Source organism: Fistularia commersonii, chromosome 9, assembly GCF_037954325.1.
Source record: "Fistularia commersonii isolate RoL2024-O1a breed Wild chromosome 9, RoL_Fcom_v1.0, whole genome shotgun sequence".
Lineage (NCBI taxonomy): Eukaryota > Metazoa > Chordata > Actinopteri > Syngnathiformes > Fistulariidae > Fistularia > Fistularia commersonii.
The window spans coordinates 10606369-10623257 of NC_141292.1; the positions used below are offsets into that span (position 1 = coordinate 10606369).

Below are 16889 nucleotides of genomic sequence, written 5' to 3' on the forward strand. Positions count from 1 at the left end.
ATAATCAACGGATCTTTCTTTGGTAAAAAGATATCACATTAAAGGACTGGAAAATACTACGCTTGGAAGAACCCAGTCAAAACTGCACATCACATTAGAAAGTAGATATAAATCAATGTCAGTTTATCTAGAGAAGGCTATTTGTTCGCATACAAATGTGGTGCTCTGGTGTTTACCTCGTATCTCTCAATGGGGGCCTCTTGCTGCTCCTGCTGCTCCCTGATGGTGTGGTACTCCTTCTCAAATTTCTTTAGCTTCTTTTGGCTGATCTGTGAACATTTGGACAAATAATTGTATTTAAACACACAGTGAGGGATTCAAATATACACTGGCCCACTGACCTCTGGCCAGGGTTTTCTTCAATCGCAACTTTTAAATGTGATGCAGCAACAGCGCAAAAGTATGCGGACGTCGGCAAATATTTACAGATTTTAAAAATACAGTTAACATTTACAAAAATATTTAATAAATGTAATGACATGTACTTTGCCCTTCGTGTTATTCAGTGAAATCAGAGATACAGTCAGAGGGCTCATTTAAACACACACATATTCATGCCTTCAGCTGTAGTTTGCGCCTCACACAGCTAGTACCCGTCAATGGGTCATTCACTGCTCTGCCGCTGCTCCGCGGTCTGTTTTAAAGCGAACCGGCTTGCCTACAATGAACACTGTATGCCGCGTTCAAAAGAGACACAGATATGCAGTCAGTCCATTCTGCGGGCCCTCAGCGGTGTGACACAGGCACGCGGCTGTGTCTGCAGCAGAGCCTCTACGAGTCTGCGGCAGTCTCAGGTTTCAGATCGCACTGCAGCGCAGCTGATGATCCCAGTGCTCCCAGGACTCATCACCTATGAGGTCGACAGAACTGGGACAACCCAGCTGGGCCGCACGCTGTCCTGATCTGTGTGTGTGTGTGTGTGTTAGTGCGCAGGGAAACCATATGCAAACGCACAAATTGTATATTAGTTATATGTACGTACTCTTTAAGATGGACAGAGAGCACTGTTTTTGCCAGAGTGTATGGAGAGCAGGAGTTGCCTCATCCATCTCTTTTGACAAAGCTGGCTGCACACAACTTACAGCTTAGAAAAGTAATCAGGAGACACACAGCGGCTCGCATTCCAACAACCATAATTTACCAGCATAAAATATCGCTTTGATGAATTATTGATTGGTAAATCACCTGCCAGGCCCCATCATTTCAGTTTTAAGGAGGTGCAATGGCAACTTCAGCTCATACACAGCAAACGCCCATCGCCGTCTCTAAATTCACTGATTATTCTCTGCATTTCTGAGATTGCCGTCTCGAGAAATGACAATTTTTTTTTGACAGGTACAGAAAAATATCGAGGATAAATCACAAACCAGAGCTGTTGTGGAAAAATGCTTAAATGGGCCAGGAAAAAAGGTGGATTACTGTAAAAGAGACATGGATACAAAGGAACAAGTAAGCACTTACTATGAGTCCTTTTTTTCCAGGGCAATTTACATATGCCATATTTGGAGGACATTTGGGGTCAACAGTTTTCAGAGAGAAAAAAAAAACTTAGCGAAACAATATAATGACCTAGATTTGATAGAGGACCATTTTTAATTAATTATGTGAATTAAAAAGAGCTTTAATTTTTTTTTTGTCACATTCACTAAAACAAAATGGAAATTATATTGACCTTTGACAACAACGACCCAGTTAATACTTTTCAAAACTGCTGGGAGTTCTCAGAACTGCTGTCCGACAACTATATTCAACTTACATCCATCCATCCATCCATCCATGCATCTTCCCTCACTTCTGGGTGAGCAGTGAGGCCCAGACCCCCCCCCCCCCCAATGGTCCAGCTCCTCTGGGGGGACCAGCCTGGAGACATAGTCTCTCCAGCGTGTCCTGGGTCTTCCCCGTGGCCTCCTCCCAGATGGATATACCCGGAATACCTCCCCTGAGAGGCGTCCAGGAGGCATCCTGACCAGATACCCAAGCCACCTCATCTGACCCCTGTCTATAAGGAGGAGCAGCGACTCTACTCCGAGCTCCCACCGGATGATCAAACTTCTCACCCTAAATCTAAGGGAGGGTCTGGCCACCCTGCGGAGAAAACTCATTTAGGCCGCTTGTATCCGCAATCTTGTTCTTTAGGTCACTCACTACCCACTGCTTATGACCATAGATGAGAGTGGGAACGTAGATTGACTGTTAAACTTCGCCTTCTGGCTCAGCTCCCTCTTCATTACGACAGACTGGTACAGAGTCTGCATCACAGCAGACACCACACCGATCCACTAATCGATCTCCTGCTCCATCCTCCCCTCACTCATGAACAAGACCCCGAGATACTTGAACTCCTACACTTGGGGCAGGACCTCTTCCCTGACCTGGAGTGGGCACGCCACCTGTTTCCAGTTGAGCGCCACGCTCTTGGATTTGGAGGTACTGATCCTCCCACCACTTCACACTTGGCTGCGACCTGCTCTAGTGAGAGCTGGAGATCATGGCCTGGTGAAGCCAACAGAACCACATCATCTGCCAGAAACACAGGCATGATCCTGCCGCCACCAAACCGGAAACCCCTGAACACCCCAACTGCACCTGGAAATTCTGTCCATAAAAGCTATGAACAGAATCTGTGGCAAAGGGCAGCCCTGCTTCAACAACTTCAGTCATGGAAATTGGTGTGTCCGCTCCCGAGTCCCCCAGCTCTGCTTCCTTACTGAAAGGCATTTCAACGGGGATGAGGAGATCTCGGAAGTATTTCTGCCACTGATCAACAACGTCTCGAAGTGAGGTCAGCAGTGCCATGCTCCCAATGCACACAATGTTGACGGAGCACTGCTTCCCCTTCTCGAGGCAGCAGATGGTGGATCAGTATCTCCTCGACGCTCACCAGAAGTCTTACTCCATGGTCTCTCCGAACTCCTCCCACAACTGAGTTTTTGCCTCGGCAACCACCAAAGCCACATGCCGCTTGGCCTGCTGGTACCTGTCAGCTGCCTCCAGAGCCCCACAGGCAAGGAAGGACTCCTTCCGTTTGATGGTATCCATCACCAATGGGATCCATCAGCAGGTTCGAGGGGTACTGCCCCGACAGGTGCCCACCGCCTTACGGCCGCAGCTCCAGATGCATAGTCCATTCGGACTCAATGTCCCCCACCTCCCCCAGGACGTGGTTGTGGCTCTGCCAGAGGTGGGAGTTGCTCACCACTAGGTAGTGATCATTTGACAGCTCCGCCCCTCTCTTCACCTGAGTTTCTAGGACATGCGGCCGCAAGTCCGACAACACGACCACAAGGTCAATCAAAGAACTGTGGCCTTAAGTGTTTTACATATGGACAACCTTTATGCCTGAACATGGTGTTTGTTTTGGACAATCCATGATGAGGACAAAGGTCCAATGACAAGGCACCACTAAGGTTCAGATCACGCCCTTCCAAGTCGCACTGTCATTGCCCACGTGAGAGCTGAAGTCTCCCACTAGGACAAGGGAGCCCCTGGTAGAAGCGCTCCCCAGCAGCACCTCTTGGCACCCTATGAAGGGTGGGTAAACTGAACAGTTGTTGGGTGCATAGCCACAAACAACAGTCAGAACCTATCCCCCCATCTGAAGGCGGAGGGAACCTACCCTCTCGTCCAGCGGGTTGAACCCAAACGTGCAGGCACAGAGTTGGGGGTCAATCAATATGCCCACACCTGCCTTCGCCTCTCATCAGAAGCAACTCCAGGGTGAAAAGATTTCCAGACCCCACGCTGTGCGTCAAGGTAAGTCCGAGTCTATCTAGTTAGAATCTCTCAGCCTTATGCACCAGCTCAGGCACCTTCCCTGCCAGAGAGGTGACATTCCATGTCCCAAGAGCAAAGCTTCTGCAGCTGAGGATCCAACTGCCAAGGTCCCCCACTCCGACCACTGCCCGGCTCACACTGCATCCCAGGGGAAGAGGGACCCATGTCAGTCCTTCAGGCTGTGCCCAGCCAAGCCCCATGGGTGAAGGCTCGGCCACCAGGTGCTCACCATCAACCCTGGTTATCTTACATTTTCTATGCAATGACATTGACAAACGTCTCTAACCTTAAAGCAGAATTATGATGTTCTTTTAAGGTCTTAATCGGTCATGTGAAGGAGGCACTTCAATGGTTTAATTAAGTTTAATTAAGTAAATGTTTTAAACCAAGGGCTAAAAAAAAATTTGCCTTACACAAAAAAATACACAAACCAGGGGAAGTCAAATAGTTTTATGAGGTAATATGCAGTCCATCTTTCTAGATCACCTGGTGACCTAGTAAAACCTTAGGTCGACCCAGAAAAAACCCTGGGTCCAATCAGATGGCACCATCAACATTCAATGAGGTTACAAGTAATCCGGGCCCATTAATCCCCCCATAGTCACATCCAGGTTTTAGATTAGCCTGCCTCTACTATTTTTAGCTCCAACTTTTAGTTCCCACTGCAGATCAGTACGGGCGATGAGTTCTCGGCATTTCTTTCTCTCTTTTTAAGATTAAAATCTGAAAATTGGTGTTGTGTGCTTTTATTTAACTACATGAGCATATTTTAATCCTGCGGTCGCATAAAATATCCCAAACTTGGCTATGGCTTAAAGCACACACAGAAGAATGAAGCAGAACAAATCTGTGCTCTTAAACAGTACACTGTACTATCTCCTGTCCACAGAACCTTAATAGGCCAGGCAGCTAAGTACAGGTGTGACAGGCTGTTGGGACGCTATGATCCAGCTGCACATGTCTGGAGGCCATATTCATAGACTAGTGTGGATGTGAATATGAGCTGGGCCACATTGCAGGACTACAGATGAAATGATGCTCTCTGTGAAGAATTGAATACTTGATATAAATATTTCAATAAGCCAATTAGGAACTATTTTCTGTCATTTGATTCTGTCAAATGATGTTTGTGAGCCCAGGCCTGTATACATTGTGTTGTTTCGATTTCTTTCCTTTGAATTTCTGGCTAACTGCGTAGGGCTGTGTTGCTGTATTTCAGCAGTGTGTTGCTCTGGGTCTTGTGAAATGTCAATACACCGCTCCCTATTTCTCTGGAATCAACTTAAACAAATAATGGTTGATTAGAATGTCATAATTTGAATAAATGGATTATTGCAACAATGTTTTTAATCGAAGACTGAAGCTTGGTAATAGGGCAATGCACTTATGAGTGTTGGTTATAAATTTACATACACTCTGTAAAAGTCAGAGCTCATACTATGGGTTTAAACGCAACATATTTTGGGACAATGCACACAGTTTGGTTTACTTGCATACTCAGATCCTAAGTATTTATCTTACCCCCCCTTGTTACGGGTATGAATCCGGCCTGGGATTTACTATACTTTGATGAAGAAGACTGTTGTGTATCTTTGTCTTAGTCAGACCCCAAAGCTGAAAAAAGTCACTGTGTGAAAAATAAATAAAGCTCATCCTGTTCCTTGGCAGTGTCGTCCCAATAAATCTCTGCCCAAAGTTACCTTCAAAGTCAGGCCATCTAACTGGGCCACATTGTTCAAAACGGGTCAGTGCAAAGTTTGAGCATGTGTGCATGTGTGTGTGTGTGTGTGAGTGTGTGTGTGTGTGTCTGTGTGTTTGTTTTGTGACTATGTGCCTGTATGTATTTCAAATGCAACGCAGAAAGAGGGCTGTGTGTGTGAAAATTCAACACTGTCCCCTACTGATAGATCTAAAGCACTACAACACGCACTGTTGCGTGTTGTGGATTTATCACGCAACAAACTTCCATATATATTTTCTCTTCGATCCAAAAGGTTATCACAAATAAATTCACCTTCATGCTGCAAGCCAGCTCCATCAGCTTCTTTGCATTTTCTTCCGAGCGATACCTTTTCGGTACAGGGACGCGAAAGAACTTGAGCGCGCCTTCGAAATCTGTTTGGATTAGATCATCTTTTGATGTCTGTGGGGTGAAAAAAAAGTCGGGAAAACAGAAGCAAGTTAAAAACACTTAAATGCATTTGCAGTGTTGAAACAAGGACACAGAGCACAGCAAGCAGGTATTTTGATTTTTGATGAAGATAAACTGATGTATTGACAATCTGGCCTAAATAAGCTAAGTCGCACGATCGAACAAACAACAAATATGTGAATTTGATAGACCTTAGCTTGAAAACTATCATCACCTTCAAGAGGTAAATATGGCTGACGCTTATCATTCTACTGTGATCCTCTAGTACCAAATTAGCTTCTTCATGTGCTACCATACCTTCAAAAGTGCCAAGGCTACATTGAAGATCACACTAATGCCCTGCAGGGAAACAAAAAGTGCAAAAGAGCAAATGTGAGAAATATGAAAAATTAACATATTAAATTTAAGTTAATAATACTTATATGCCTACATGAGGGCTGCATGCAGGGCTGCATGCAAGAAACTGTTCTTTTTTCTGTTAAATTTCTTTTTTTTCTTTTTTTTTTTTTTTCCAGAAACTTGATCTAAAACATTATGAAGATTTTTTTTTTTCCAAAAAACATTTAAGCTGATGTTTAACACCACCTTCATCATCTACAAAGAAATGAGAAAAAATGGCATCAGCGACTTCCCACACCACAAATTTCTTCCTACATGGGCTATAATTATTACAGTTATAGTTGATGCCTCTTGTTATAATCCAAAGGGAATCAGGTAACTATTTTAAAAATGTTCTAAAAGATGGTAGGATGGTAAAACAAATTCGACCAGGATTTTTTCCGAGTTCTGAAAGGTTGATTTTAATCATTTTAATACCAATTAAGGTTGCTTTTAGGATAAATTCATTTCAATCAGTTAAGGACTTGCAGGAGCCCTCTTTATTCAAACCTGCTTACACCATATACTTATAATAGTGCAATGAAAGAAAGAGAAAGACTGCTCTTTTGGAAATAACACTGACTGATCAGATTATTCATGCCTGGTGACAGTGGCGGCCAGAGCAGCATTCTGCGGAAGGGAACTGGCGTGAGAATTTCACCTTCATGAGTAATTTTCAAACATCTTTTGAGTGCCCTGAGAAAACACAGCTTTCGGACATACACACATTTGCCAAAACTGAATCACTTTGGTTACGTCCTGTTTCACACTTACACTGAGTGAATGGTTATGATAAGAGACTACAAAGTCTTTCGTATTTGGGCTTGTATCTATAAACTAACAGAAAAGTATAATTTAAAATCTGCATGAAACTGCAAAATACAATTCGAGCTTCTGCATTGTTGGGTGTAAAATGCCCTGTTTGTATGCTTGAGTGATTCTGTTTACTAACCTCGCACAGTAAAAGGTCAATGATATGGAAGACCATGTAAAGCGGGAACTTGGCGGTGAAGAGGGTGAGGAACCACTGGGAGGCGTACATATGAGCCTCCAGACCAACATTCAGGAAGTGGTTATACAAATCTGGAATATATTCCTGTTTCAAATAAAAAGAGTGGCGAGTTGTTGGACAGACAGGAGAGGAAATTGCAATAATGGTACTGAATTCTTGTCGGGCGTGCAGAAAAAGGTCATACACCTGCATGAGCCTCTCCAGTTGAAAGAACTTGCAATGCAAATCCTCGAAGTTCTGTTTGAAAAGGTCCCTGAGTCCATAATCAAACATGATCTTGACCAGCACGCTGAATGCCTGCTCTTCTGGCATCTAAAGGGAAAAGGCAGGCGCTCTGTAAGCAACATCCTCAGCTAATTCCTATCCTGATGCTATAGACCTTAAATCAGCTTCAAAATGAAAGTGTCCTGTGGAAATGTACTCAAGATCCTTTTACATAAAGGGGGAAAAGTATGTCATTCAAAGTGTTTACAAATATCAGCCCTCAACTGAAAATGTGCTCTCAGTATTGGCACAATGACAAAATGAACTGAAGTAATAAGTAGGACAAGTACCCATTGTGTGCTACAAAGTGATATCATCTCCTCTGTTTTCTCTAAATTGTTCTTTTGATGTGTGGAGCCAATTTTCAGATACAAAGCTCAAATAATATTGTATATTTTCTAGGTGTATATTATTTCACGTTTTCAATTTCATGTCAAATGAAACATCTCCAGATTATAAATCATACAATGAGTGTTGTACAAAATGAAATTTTTCCTTTATATTGAAATAAAGTAGTGACAAAAAGCTCTAATCAAGTACATGACAATTATCTGTCAATGTCACCTAACTACACTAGCGTATTTAGCGGACGGCTCCACTCCATTATAAGGCACAATATCAATGAACGGGTCTATTTTCATACACGAGGTGCACTGTGTTATAAAGTGCATGTTAAACATATGGTGTATAAAGCGAAACAAAACAGTCAGTTTAGTCAAACTTAATTCAACTCTTTCAAAAAAGTCTTGAGTTTGAATTCCACTTTGTAAGTATGTCTCTTAACAGGTACTATTTTTGGGGGTCCTCATACACACAATTGTTCAGTAATATTATGTTGAAGTAGAGTACATACCGGTATTCCAAAAAGTGCTGGAGGTAAGCGTATTACATACTGTTGCCTGATTGGCTATTGTCAGCGATAGCGGACACCTGAAGTTAGTGTGAGGTTGAAGCAAGGTTGTATTCCAGCACTGCATAATTAGTTATCTAACGTTGCAACACATATTGAACAAAGGACCAACTTTAATACAACGTCCCTATGTCAGGTGGGAATGGTTCAACAAACAATCAAGCGGAGCGACTTCGTCAGATTTCTACCTAAGTTGGGCTAAAACATTTTGATGGATTTTTGAGCACAATGTACCATATAAAATTGGTTTGAGGTCAGTTAGCACAACAAGAATTCATATATAAGGTGCATTGGATTATAAGGTGTACAGTCTATTTTTGAGAAAATGTAAGAATTTTAAGTGTGCCTTATCGTGGCGAAAAATATGTTACAGCTTTTCTATTTAAAAAATTAGCATCGATGTAAATAAGTAAAACTTGTTTGATATGGATCTAAGACATCTGCTCACATCAACAGTGAGCCAATTAGCATTTAATTATAATAACTCCTCCAATTCTTGCTGCATTTTCATCAATCACTTGTCAGCTGGGACTGGACACTGCGTTGACAGCCTTTCACCTCTAGATGGCAGTATACCCATGGAAGTAACCCCATATGAGGTGTCCAACGCACAAGATCACTGTATTTTTTATATTTGCGGATATATTTAAAGTGCGAATGGACCACATAACTGCAACTTGATTTGAAATCATTCCAATATTAGTGTTTGATAAGTGCATTATTACTATTGCGTCCTTGAGGAAATCCATAGAAATAAAGCTACACTTGAAGTTGTGCAGGATGTCTAAACAATTGCGAGGATTTTGGCTGAGAACTGACATATCATTGAATGAAATATTTTTTTTTATTTTTCCACAGCTTAAAAATTGTTGAGAGGCTGATCTGAACTTTTGCTTTATTTTTATAGAACTCTGCTGGATGGGGGGGGACACTCACATGCAATAGCAGCACAGCAGCCAGGAAAGACTGTCCCTGGCAGTAGCCGATCTCCTCATCATACACAGAGTACGCCTGAGGGGGGAGACAAAGACACACAGACGGGTGCAGCTAAGTTACTAAACACTAAGAAAAAAGTAGACAATAATGAGTAAAATAAATGAATGGAGAAAATAAACGCTTAATGAATAAGTAAAAAGACACTTATACTAATGTTTCAATCACATTGCAATATCCCAAAAATAAAGGTTTATGGTGTTATTAAACTCCTTTTACAATCATGAACATAATAGAAAATTAGTATGATAATGGATGCGCCGCGAAACAAATGAACAACCTGATGTGAACTGTGGAAAAAAAATGCCCTTCAATTGATGGTAAACCAGGCCAGTGTTATGATAAACGAATGACAAGAGACGAGGAAAACAAAGAAAACAATTTAAGAAAAATGCACACAAAGATTAAAACTGCACATGTCTTTCTCATCATCTTATCAGTCAGATGAATGTGTTTCAGTGTTTTGCTTTTTAATCTTCAGCAGACCCGGTAGGTTGCACAGCACTTAATATTATGTGATGCCAGCTGTTAATGGTGATGACTTGGTCATATTTTCCCTTTTATAGAAATATAGAAAGATTTAACACAACATGCTGCAAAATCAAAGAGGCGACTAAATTATGAATTGCGAATATCAAGAGGAGTGGAGACGGGAGGATCCGCCAGAGCGAGAGATGGAGAACATGCAAGATAAGAGGATGAACAGATGAGAAAACAAAAGGGCCGCACAGAAGGTGTGTGGTAAAAAAAACGAGAGGACAGAATGCAAAACGGAGTTGGAAAGCAGATACACTGGCCTACTGAGCTACAAACACAAATAATGAGCGGAGCCCAATAGACAAAGTGTGGATCAATTCACACACCGAGGAAAGGGAGGGGCCACTGAATTATTCAAACACACCTGAGGAGGTGCTTATCTGGCAACAGATGGATACCCCTCAATTGAGTTATACATAATAAATGATATTAACAAAAAGTCGCCATGCTGCAAAGTGCACTGAGCGTTATACATTCATGTGAACAGTGTGTGTGCATGTGAGTAACACTTGCACGGTCTTACGATGAACAGAATATCCCGGTATCTCAATCTGTGAGTTGTTTGTGTGTGAGTGGATTGGAGCGCTTCATTAGACAGGCAGGGGAGGGATATGAACTCGCTGAACCATCCGGAAAGGTGTGGAGCGGCTGTCCGGTTAATTAAGAACCCCACCACCGCCACTACCTAGTGCTCTGAAACCTCTTGGCACAGATCTATACAGATCATGTAAAGCAAGTCGTGAACAAAGTATTGAAACTGTACGCCCCCGAAACATGTGACTCCATTTCACATGGAAGTCTGTGATTTATCGCAAAAGGAAAGTCGGTTTAATTCCCTGCATTACCAAACAAAACTTTTCTAAATTCACTCTCACGATCTACATAAAGCATTTGAAATCCTAAGCAAAATGAAAGGCTGGAGCCTAGGCCTAAACATTTTGTCTGTTGTTCAGTACAAGAGGGATGTGTGTTCCTTTATTTCTATAGAAATTAATGGCAAAGTTGAATTATATGTATTTTTAAAAATTGTATCAAGTTGTCTGACGTATAAAATGTAAATCCATACTTGTGCATACAGCAGAGTAAAGAATACACGCTGTTGCGGTCTGTACGTCAAGTTGGAAGCCTCTCGTCATACAGTGAGCTCCAGGTGTGATATTTCAGATTGTGATGATCCTTTACTACAAACTCGCAACACTCTGACTGGCTGAGAAACACCCACTTGGACTTTGTGGCCAATTTGATTTGGCCTGCGTGTGTGTGGGCAAATGGGTGCGAGTGTAGGTGAGCTACCTTGCAGATCTTATAAAGGGAATCTTGTCCATCTCCTCCAGTATCTTTGAAGTAGTCATGAGCGGGAAACGTCCTGTTGATGTCCCTGGTGATGGCACTGTCCTGTGGGGACTCCTACAGAAGTAAGACAAGGGAGAGCAGGAACGCCCGAAAGGTCAAGGAGGGTACAAAGAAATGAAGGGAATTTTACAGATTTGGAGCGATTGACTGCAATGTTCTGTCGAGCTACTTAGAGACAGACTGATTGTAACCCTCAGCCACTGCTCAGTTCATCATCACCTAACACTGAAGAGTCACCAATAATTGAAATAAAGAGCACGTGGGGATGGCTAATTTGTCTTGATTACATATTGTGGAAACCACCTTGTCATGTTTCTAACCTTGTGACAAGATTTAAGAATATTTAAGTCTTGTTCAATGAGTGCGGAACAAAGTGCAAAAACAAACCTTATGGATTATGCGCATCTTAAAACCCACTGCAATAATGCAAGAAGTTATTTGGTAAAATTAAACGTAATTGTGCCTTGAATACAATGTCTGACTTTGGTGTCTTTATCCTTCTGGACAATTTTTCTTACCATTTGGCTTTTGTCATCACATCTGCTACAATAATTAAAGTGTGAAAAATCTAGCATTACAACTCCGAGGGAGGAAAACCCTTTCTTTTTTTTCCATAAAATTTCAATTTCATATGGGCTCAATCAAAACAGGGGAAAACCAGGATACATGTGAGGAACAAGCGACAGCAAAGAGTCAGAATTCTGATAGTGTGACTACGAGTGCGAGCATGAGAATACGAAAAAAAAAAAAACACAATGTGTGACCTAATGCCACCCTTACACATGCACAAGCCTTGGGCAACACATTTCTCTGTCTGTGTTGACAGCACACCACACACACACTGATCAGTAAACACTCTAGACTACAGTCTAAACTGGCCCTGGGTTTCAAAGATTAATCACCTCTCATTTCATTATTGATGATTGGTGTATTTGGAACAAACAACTTCTAAATAAGCAATGTTACAAAAAAAAAAAAAAGCTGCGATATTAAGGTATTTCTGAGGTGGCTCTGGAGTTGGGGCACTCGGTTGGCTTACAAAAACCAAAAATGCAGCATGGACTTTTAGCTATTCAAACCTACTTTTTCCTATTTGGATACCCATCCAGTCCTATCTACTCCTTAAATCTCATGCACAATTCAACAGAAGATCAGCAACAATAAACAAACAAAAAATGCAAGGGCCAACGGAAATCCAGGAAAAAAGGGTAACTAAAACAGACTGGGCTAAAAGGGATCACCAACAATCCATCTAACAGCATACACCACACCCTAAAAGTTGTAGTTACTCTAACGTTCCCTGTGTGTGTGTCCGTGTGTGTGTCCGTGTGTGTGTCCGTGTGTGTGTGTGTGTGTGTGTGTGTGTGTGTGTGTGTGTGTGTGTGTGTGTGTGTGTGTGTGTGTGTGTGTGTGTTTATGTGAAAGATTCTTGGGAGATTGGGAAGTGTGTTGATAGTAAGGATTGCCATTAGGGTTCAGTCCAGCAGCTGATATTTGACTCTCAATCTCACATCACCATTCAAGATCTGACAACTCTTATCCACTATCAGACATCGTCCATGTCTACTATGTTTTCAAAATGAGTTGAGTGCGTCTTTGACTTTCTACGACTATTGTTTGGAACAGAGTCACCATAGTCATTTAAAACTTTTTGGAGGAGTAACAAAAAAAGCCCTTGGTCCTGGCACATTTTACAAGGCAGAGGTGCAGTTGCCGTGCCCATCGTTGCGGGCCAATTACACTGGGCTGCAGCGTCAGTGAATGATAAGGATCCATGTTTGCACAAGCACCACTTAGCAATGCTTATCTCAAGTGCTGAGAGCATGTACAAAGACCTCTGACATAATGGCCAATTAGCTTACTCTCGGTCCGTTGGTGTTCGCTTAAAGGGAGGTTTGGAAATGAGCGTAGCGTGAGAGAGAAGGGAAAACATAGCCAGCGCCTTAGTGTGTGAATGAGGTGGAGTAATAAAGAGAATATAAATAGAAAGACCAAGAGCTATAGAAAGAGTTTGCTGAGGTCCTCCTTGGATTGAAATAACAATGGATACTAAATCTACCTGTAAATATATCCCTTCCATGTCCTTTTCTATTTTTAGTATATTAAAGTGCAACAGTTTTAAACATTCAAAAATAAAATGTGAATCTTAGAGTATAGTTTAGAATGAGCAGTACTTGGTACTAGCATTGATATATTGGTATTTGTAAGTGAAGACCACGTGTCAAGTCATTTCTGATGAGATCTGCATCTTTGTGTAAGATTCACCAACCTATTTCCTTTATTTATTTGAGCCACTTCTTGAAAAATGTACATCCAGGGCCTTACTGAGCCGACTCCTCTCTAAACTCGCTAACAGGGTCTTTTCCTCTGATTCTAGTCGTCCTTCGTTTTCTTTTAATCTCAGAACCGTGTTTGTTTCTCAGTGTTCCTTTAGCTCCATATTCCCACAACTTTATTGTTTACACCAACTAATTGATGAAGCTGGCTGGTTGGCCATTATGGCGACGACAGCAAAGGACATGCTTGCACAATTTATGAGGACACGCGGAGGAAACAAATGAGGCACCAAGCACCGTGGGAAGGGACCTGGGTCATTGCAACAGAGACAGTTGGAGATTTGAAAACTATTCAGCTATAAAACGAATAAAAAAAAAGCACTGTTATTTCTATTTCTCTGTCATCTAAGTAGGCTGATCAATACATTCATTCTTATCACAAAGTTATATCAACATTTAATTAGTTTGCCATTATTTTTGAAGTTTTTATTGCAATTTAATCATGACAAAAATTAGCTAGAGGCTGTAGAATTCACCTGCAAGGTTTGGATATATTGAATTTCTGACTTCCGAAAGCAACAATATACTTTGAAAGGGCAACTACCTGTTCCCCAATTTCAAGTCTTAATGCTTAGCTAGGCTAACTATCACCTACTGGGGGAAAAAAATCATGCTGTGGCTATTTGTAGACAGTCCGCAACCAGGCCAGTGACTTCTTATACTCAGCTGACCCACAAATTTGATGCAATCTGGCAATGTTTATTTCATTTTGTTCATTTTCTTTGCCAGCTTTCAGTAAGATTAGCTAATTGTACAAATCATAGAGCTATGTAGACAAGAATATAGATATGCGAGTGGTCTCAAACAAATGTTATTTTCAGCAAGACAGCAAAAAAAGGATAACTCCCAAAATGTTGATGTACAAAATGATGACTGAAACGTTCCCTTTTGACAAGTTCCAAGTTAATTTCAAAGGTTATTAAAGTAGTATTTTTGGAAGTAAGACAAAAAGGAGAATCAGGCCTGGCTATTTTTTTTCCTCTTCTCTCTAACGTGTAAAACAAAAGGATCTGAAAGTGGAACCACGACCTCGAAAAAGTAATACAAACCGAGCCAGGGGCTTTCTGAACCCTCATAAGCTGACTTCAAAGATGTGGTTGCTGAACTTTTATGAGGGCAGTCAGGAAACACAAAGGCAGTGACCAGCCGAGGCAATTTTATTGAGTCTCACGCCAAAATTCCTGCATACAGCAGCATAATCAATGTTGATCAATTCAATGATCATGTTTTGTGGGGTTTTCAGTGTTTGATTTCCAGAACAAGTTATGGCTAAAACTTGCAAATGAAATATAAACACAGAATATGCTGTATGTTTAAGATGAAGATGGTGTAATAATATGAATGTTTTTTTTTTTTTTTCACTTGTTGCTTCAGGTGCCAGTGATATCTGAGTGTAAAAGCACAAGCCGCCACACTCAGCTGTTGCTACATGTTCCCACTATTGTCATGGAAATTCCAAAGGCCGGTGTAATAGCCAAGGCACCGCTCGTGACAAATTCTCAGCGTTCTCACTGGTTTCAAAAATGCTGGTGGAGGCAGTGACAGACAATATAGCTCTATAGGACAATGAATGATGACTATAGACAAAGTCACTATGTACAAAAGAATCAGAAAGTCAAAAGACAATACATGTCCTTCTCCCAGACATACAAGAACTACCGACTGGGGCTAAGCCAAATATGTTACGGCTACAATGTGTGCATTTGTGAACAATGGTTAAAACTGGGAATAAAGTACTAGAGTTGGGCTTCCGTGGGAAGGCTAAGTAACTACCCCCTCTATTGTTTATGTCCCTGATTTTCACCGAGTAAAAACAATAGCGGACATGTAATTTTGTTATTCTTGCTCTGCTCCTAGAGGAACCTGCTGAGATGCCAAGGGAACATGAGGTGACTTTTTCTTTTAAATCTGATACCAATCTTGATACGTAGCACAAAACAACATAGAATGCAACACTGTGATTCATCTGCAATTAGAAAAAAACAAAACAGTATGTTGTGACCATTGCCTGGAGCTGGAATGGAGCATATTCTTAAAGATCTGATCAAGTTGTCTACTCAGTTTATTACACTTTCAACTATTTTCTAGTCAGAGGACTCAACACCCCCGTCCTGTTTCCTCATCTTAATCATACTCAGTATGTCCTAGTTTTGCCTCCTCAACTCGCTGCTCCACTGGCTTGGGCCAGGACCACCGAGCAGCAATGACGGGGACAGACAGACGCATATTGGTAGCAGAACAGACTGTCTTCATTGGAATCTGCATTTCTCATTTACACACACAGGGGCATCGTGTCACAGCAACAAGCAAAACTCATTGCATGTCACAAATGCGGTTCTGGTGCAACCCATTGTGATGGCAGGCAACACTGTGATGCATCTTTCAATCGAATCAAAGGTTCTTTTACCCAGCTTTTAGTGACATGACATCCCTAAAGGGTCTGTTTTCTAGTAAAATGCTGCCATAGAAGTTGTAGAAAGTAAAATACATTATTGTGTGTTATCACATTTTCCTATAAAGTCATGCCTCTCTGCAATGATAAGTGATTTTTAGACCCTTTCAGAGCTTCTTATACAGGGAAAAACTATATATTTCAATGAAAATGATGCTTACATCTGTAAAAGCTTGTCTCGGGAAAACATATTTGGCAGCTCACCATACCAAACAGGGTATGATTAACACAGCAATTGTTTATTGGAATACTTTTCTCACTTTGAACTAACATGACTGAATGATTACTCATGCAACAACAAAAAACAGAGCTATCGGCCAAAATATCTGGATCCTTCAGGATCTCCAGCAGGTTTCCCATAGCCGCTGGAGAATGAATAAGCCTTTAGTGTGCTGTGGCCCGCGTACACCCTAACACATATTAAGAAATGATCGAGCAGAGAGTAAGAGATGGATAAGAATGTCACACTGAGAGGCAGAGGTTGTACCTGTTCTGCGGGCTGTACATCTTATTCCCCAGAACACAAGAGCCAACAATTATTTCAGTGATTTTAAATAGACTGCTATTCATTACAACAAAAAAATGTGTGAGAGGCATAATAAATTACTAGCGACATATCAGGCCTCGCTGAAGCTGTTTGCTTCCTGTCAAGATAACTACAATGTTTGAAAAAAAAAAAAAAAAAATTAAATAAAAAAAAAATCTTATCCTATATTTCCAAATAATAA

General features: G+C 41.4%; 1 protein-coding gene across 4 annotated transcripts in view; it reads right to left on the bottom strand.

Moving 5' to 3' along the window:
* rabgap1 (RAB GTPase activating protein 1) overlaps positions 1 to 16889 on the bottom strand; it is a 65220-nt gene that overhangs the window by 11457 nt on the left and 36874 nt on the right. For all 4 annotated transcript variants that reach the window (XM_086152444.1, XM_086152443.1, XM_086152442.1 and 1 more), the window contains 7 exons: positions 11314 to 11427; positions 9427 to 9501; positions 7503 to 7628; positions 7257 to 7400; positions 6224 to 6265; positions 5789 to 5917; positions 177 to 269 (listed from right to left, as the gene is read on the bottom strand). In XM_086152444.1, coding sequence (XP_086008570.1) covers positions 177 to 269; positions 5789 to 5917; positions 6224 to 6265; positions 7257 to 7400; positions 7503 to 7628; positions 9427 to 9501; positions 11314 to 11427 — 723 coding nt within the window. The remainder of the gene's footprint in view (positions 1 to 176; positions 270 to 5788; positions 5918 to 6223; positions 6266 to 7256; positions 7401 to 7502; positions 7629 to 9426; positions 9502 to 11313; positions 11428 to 16889) is intronic.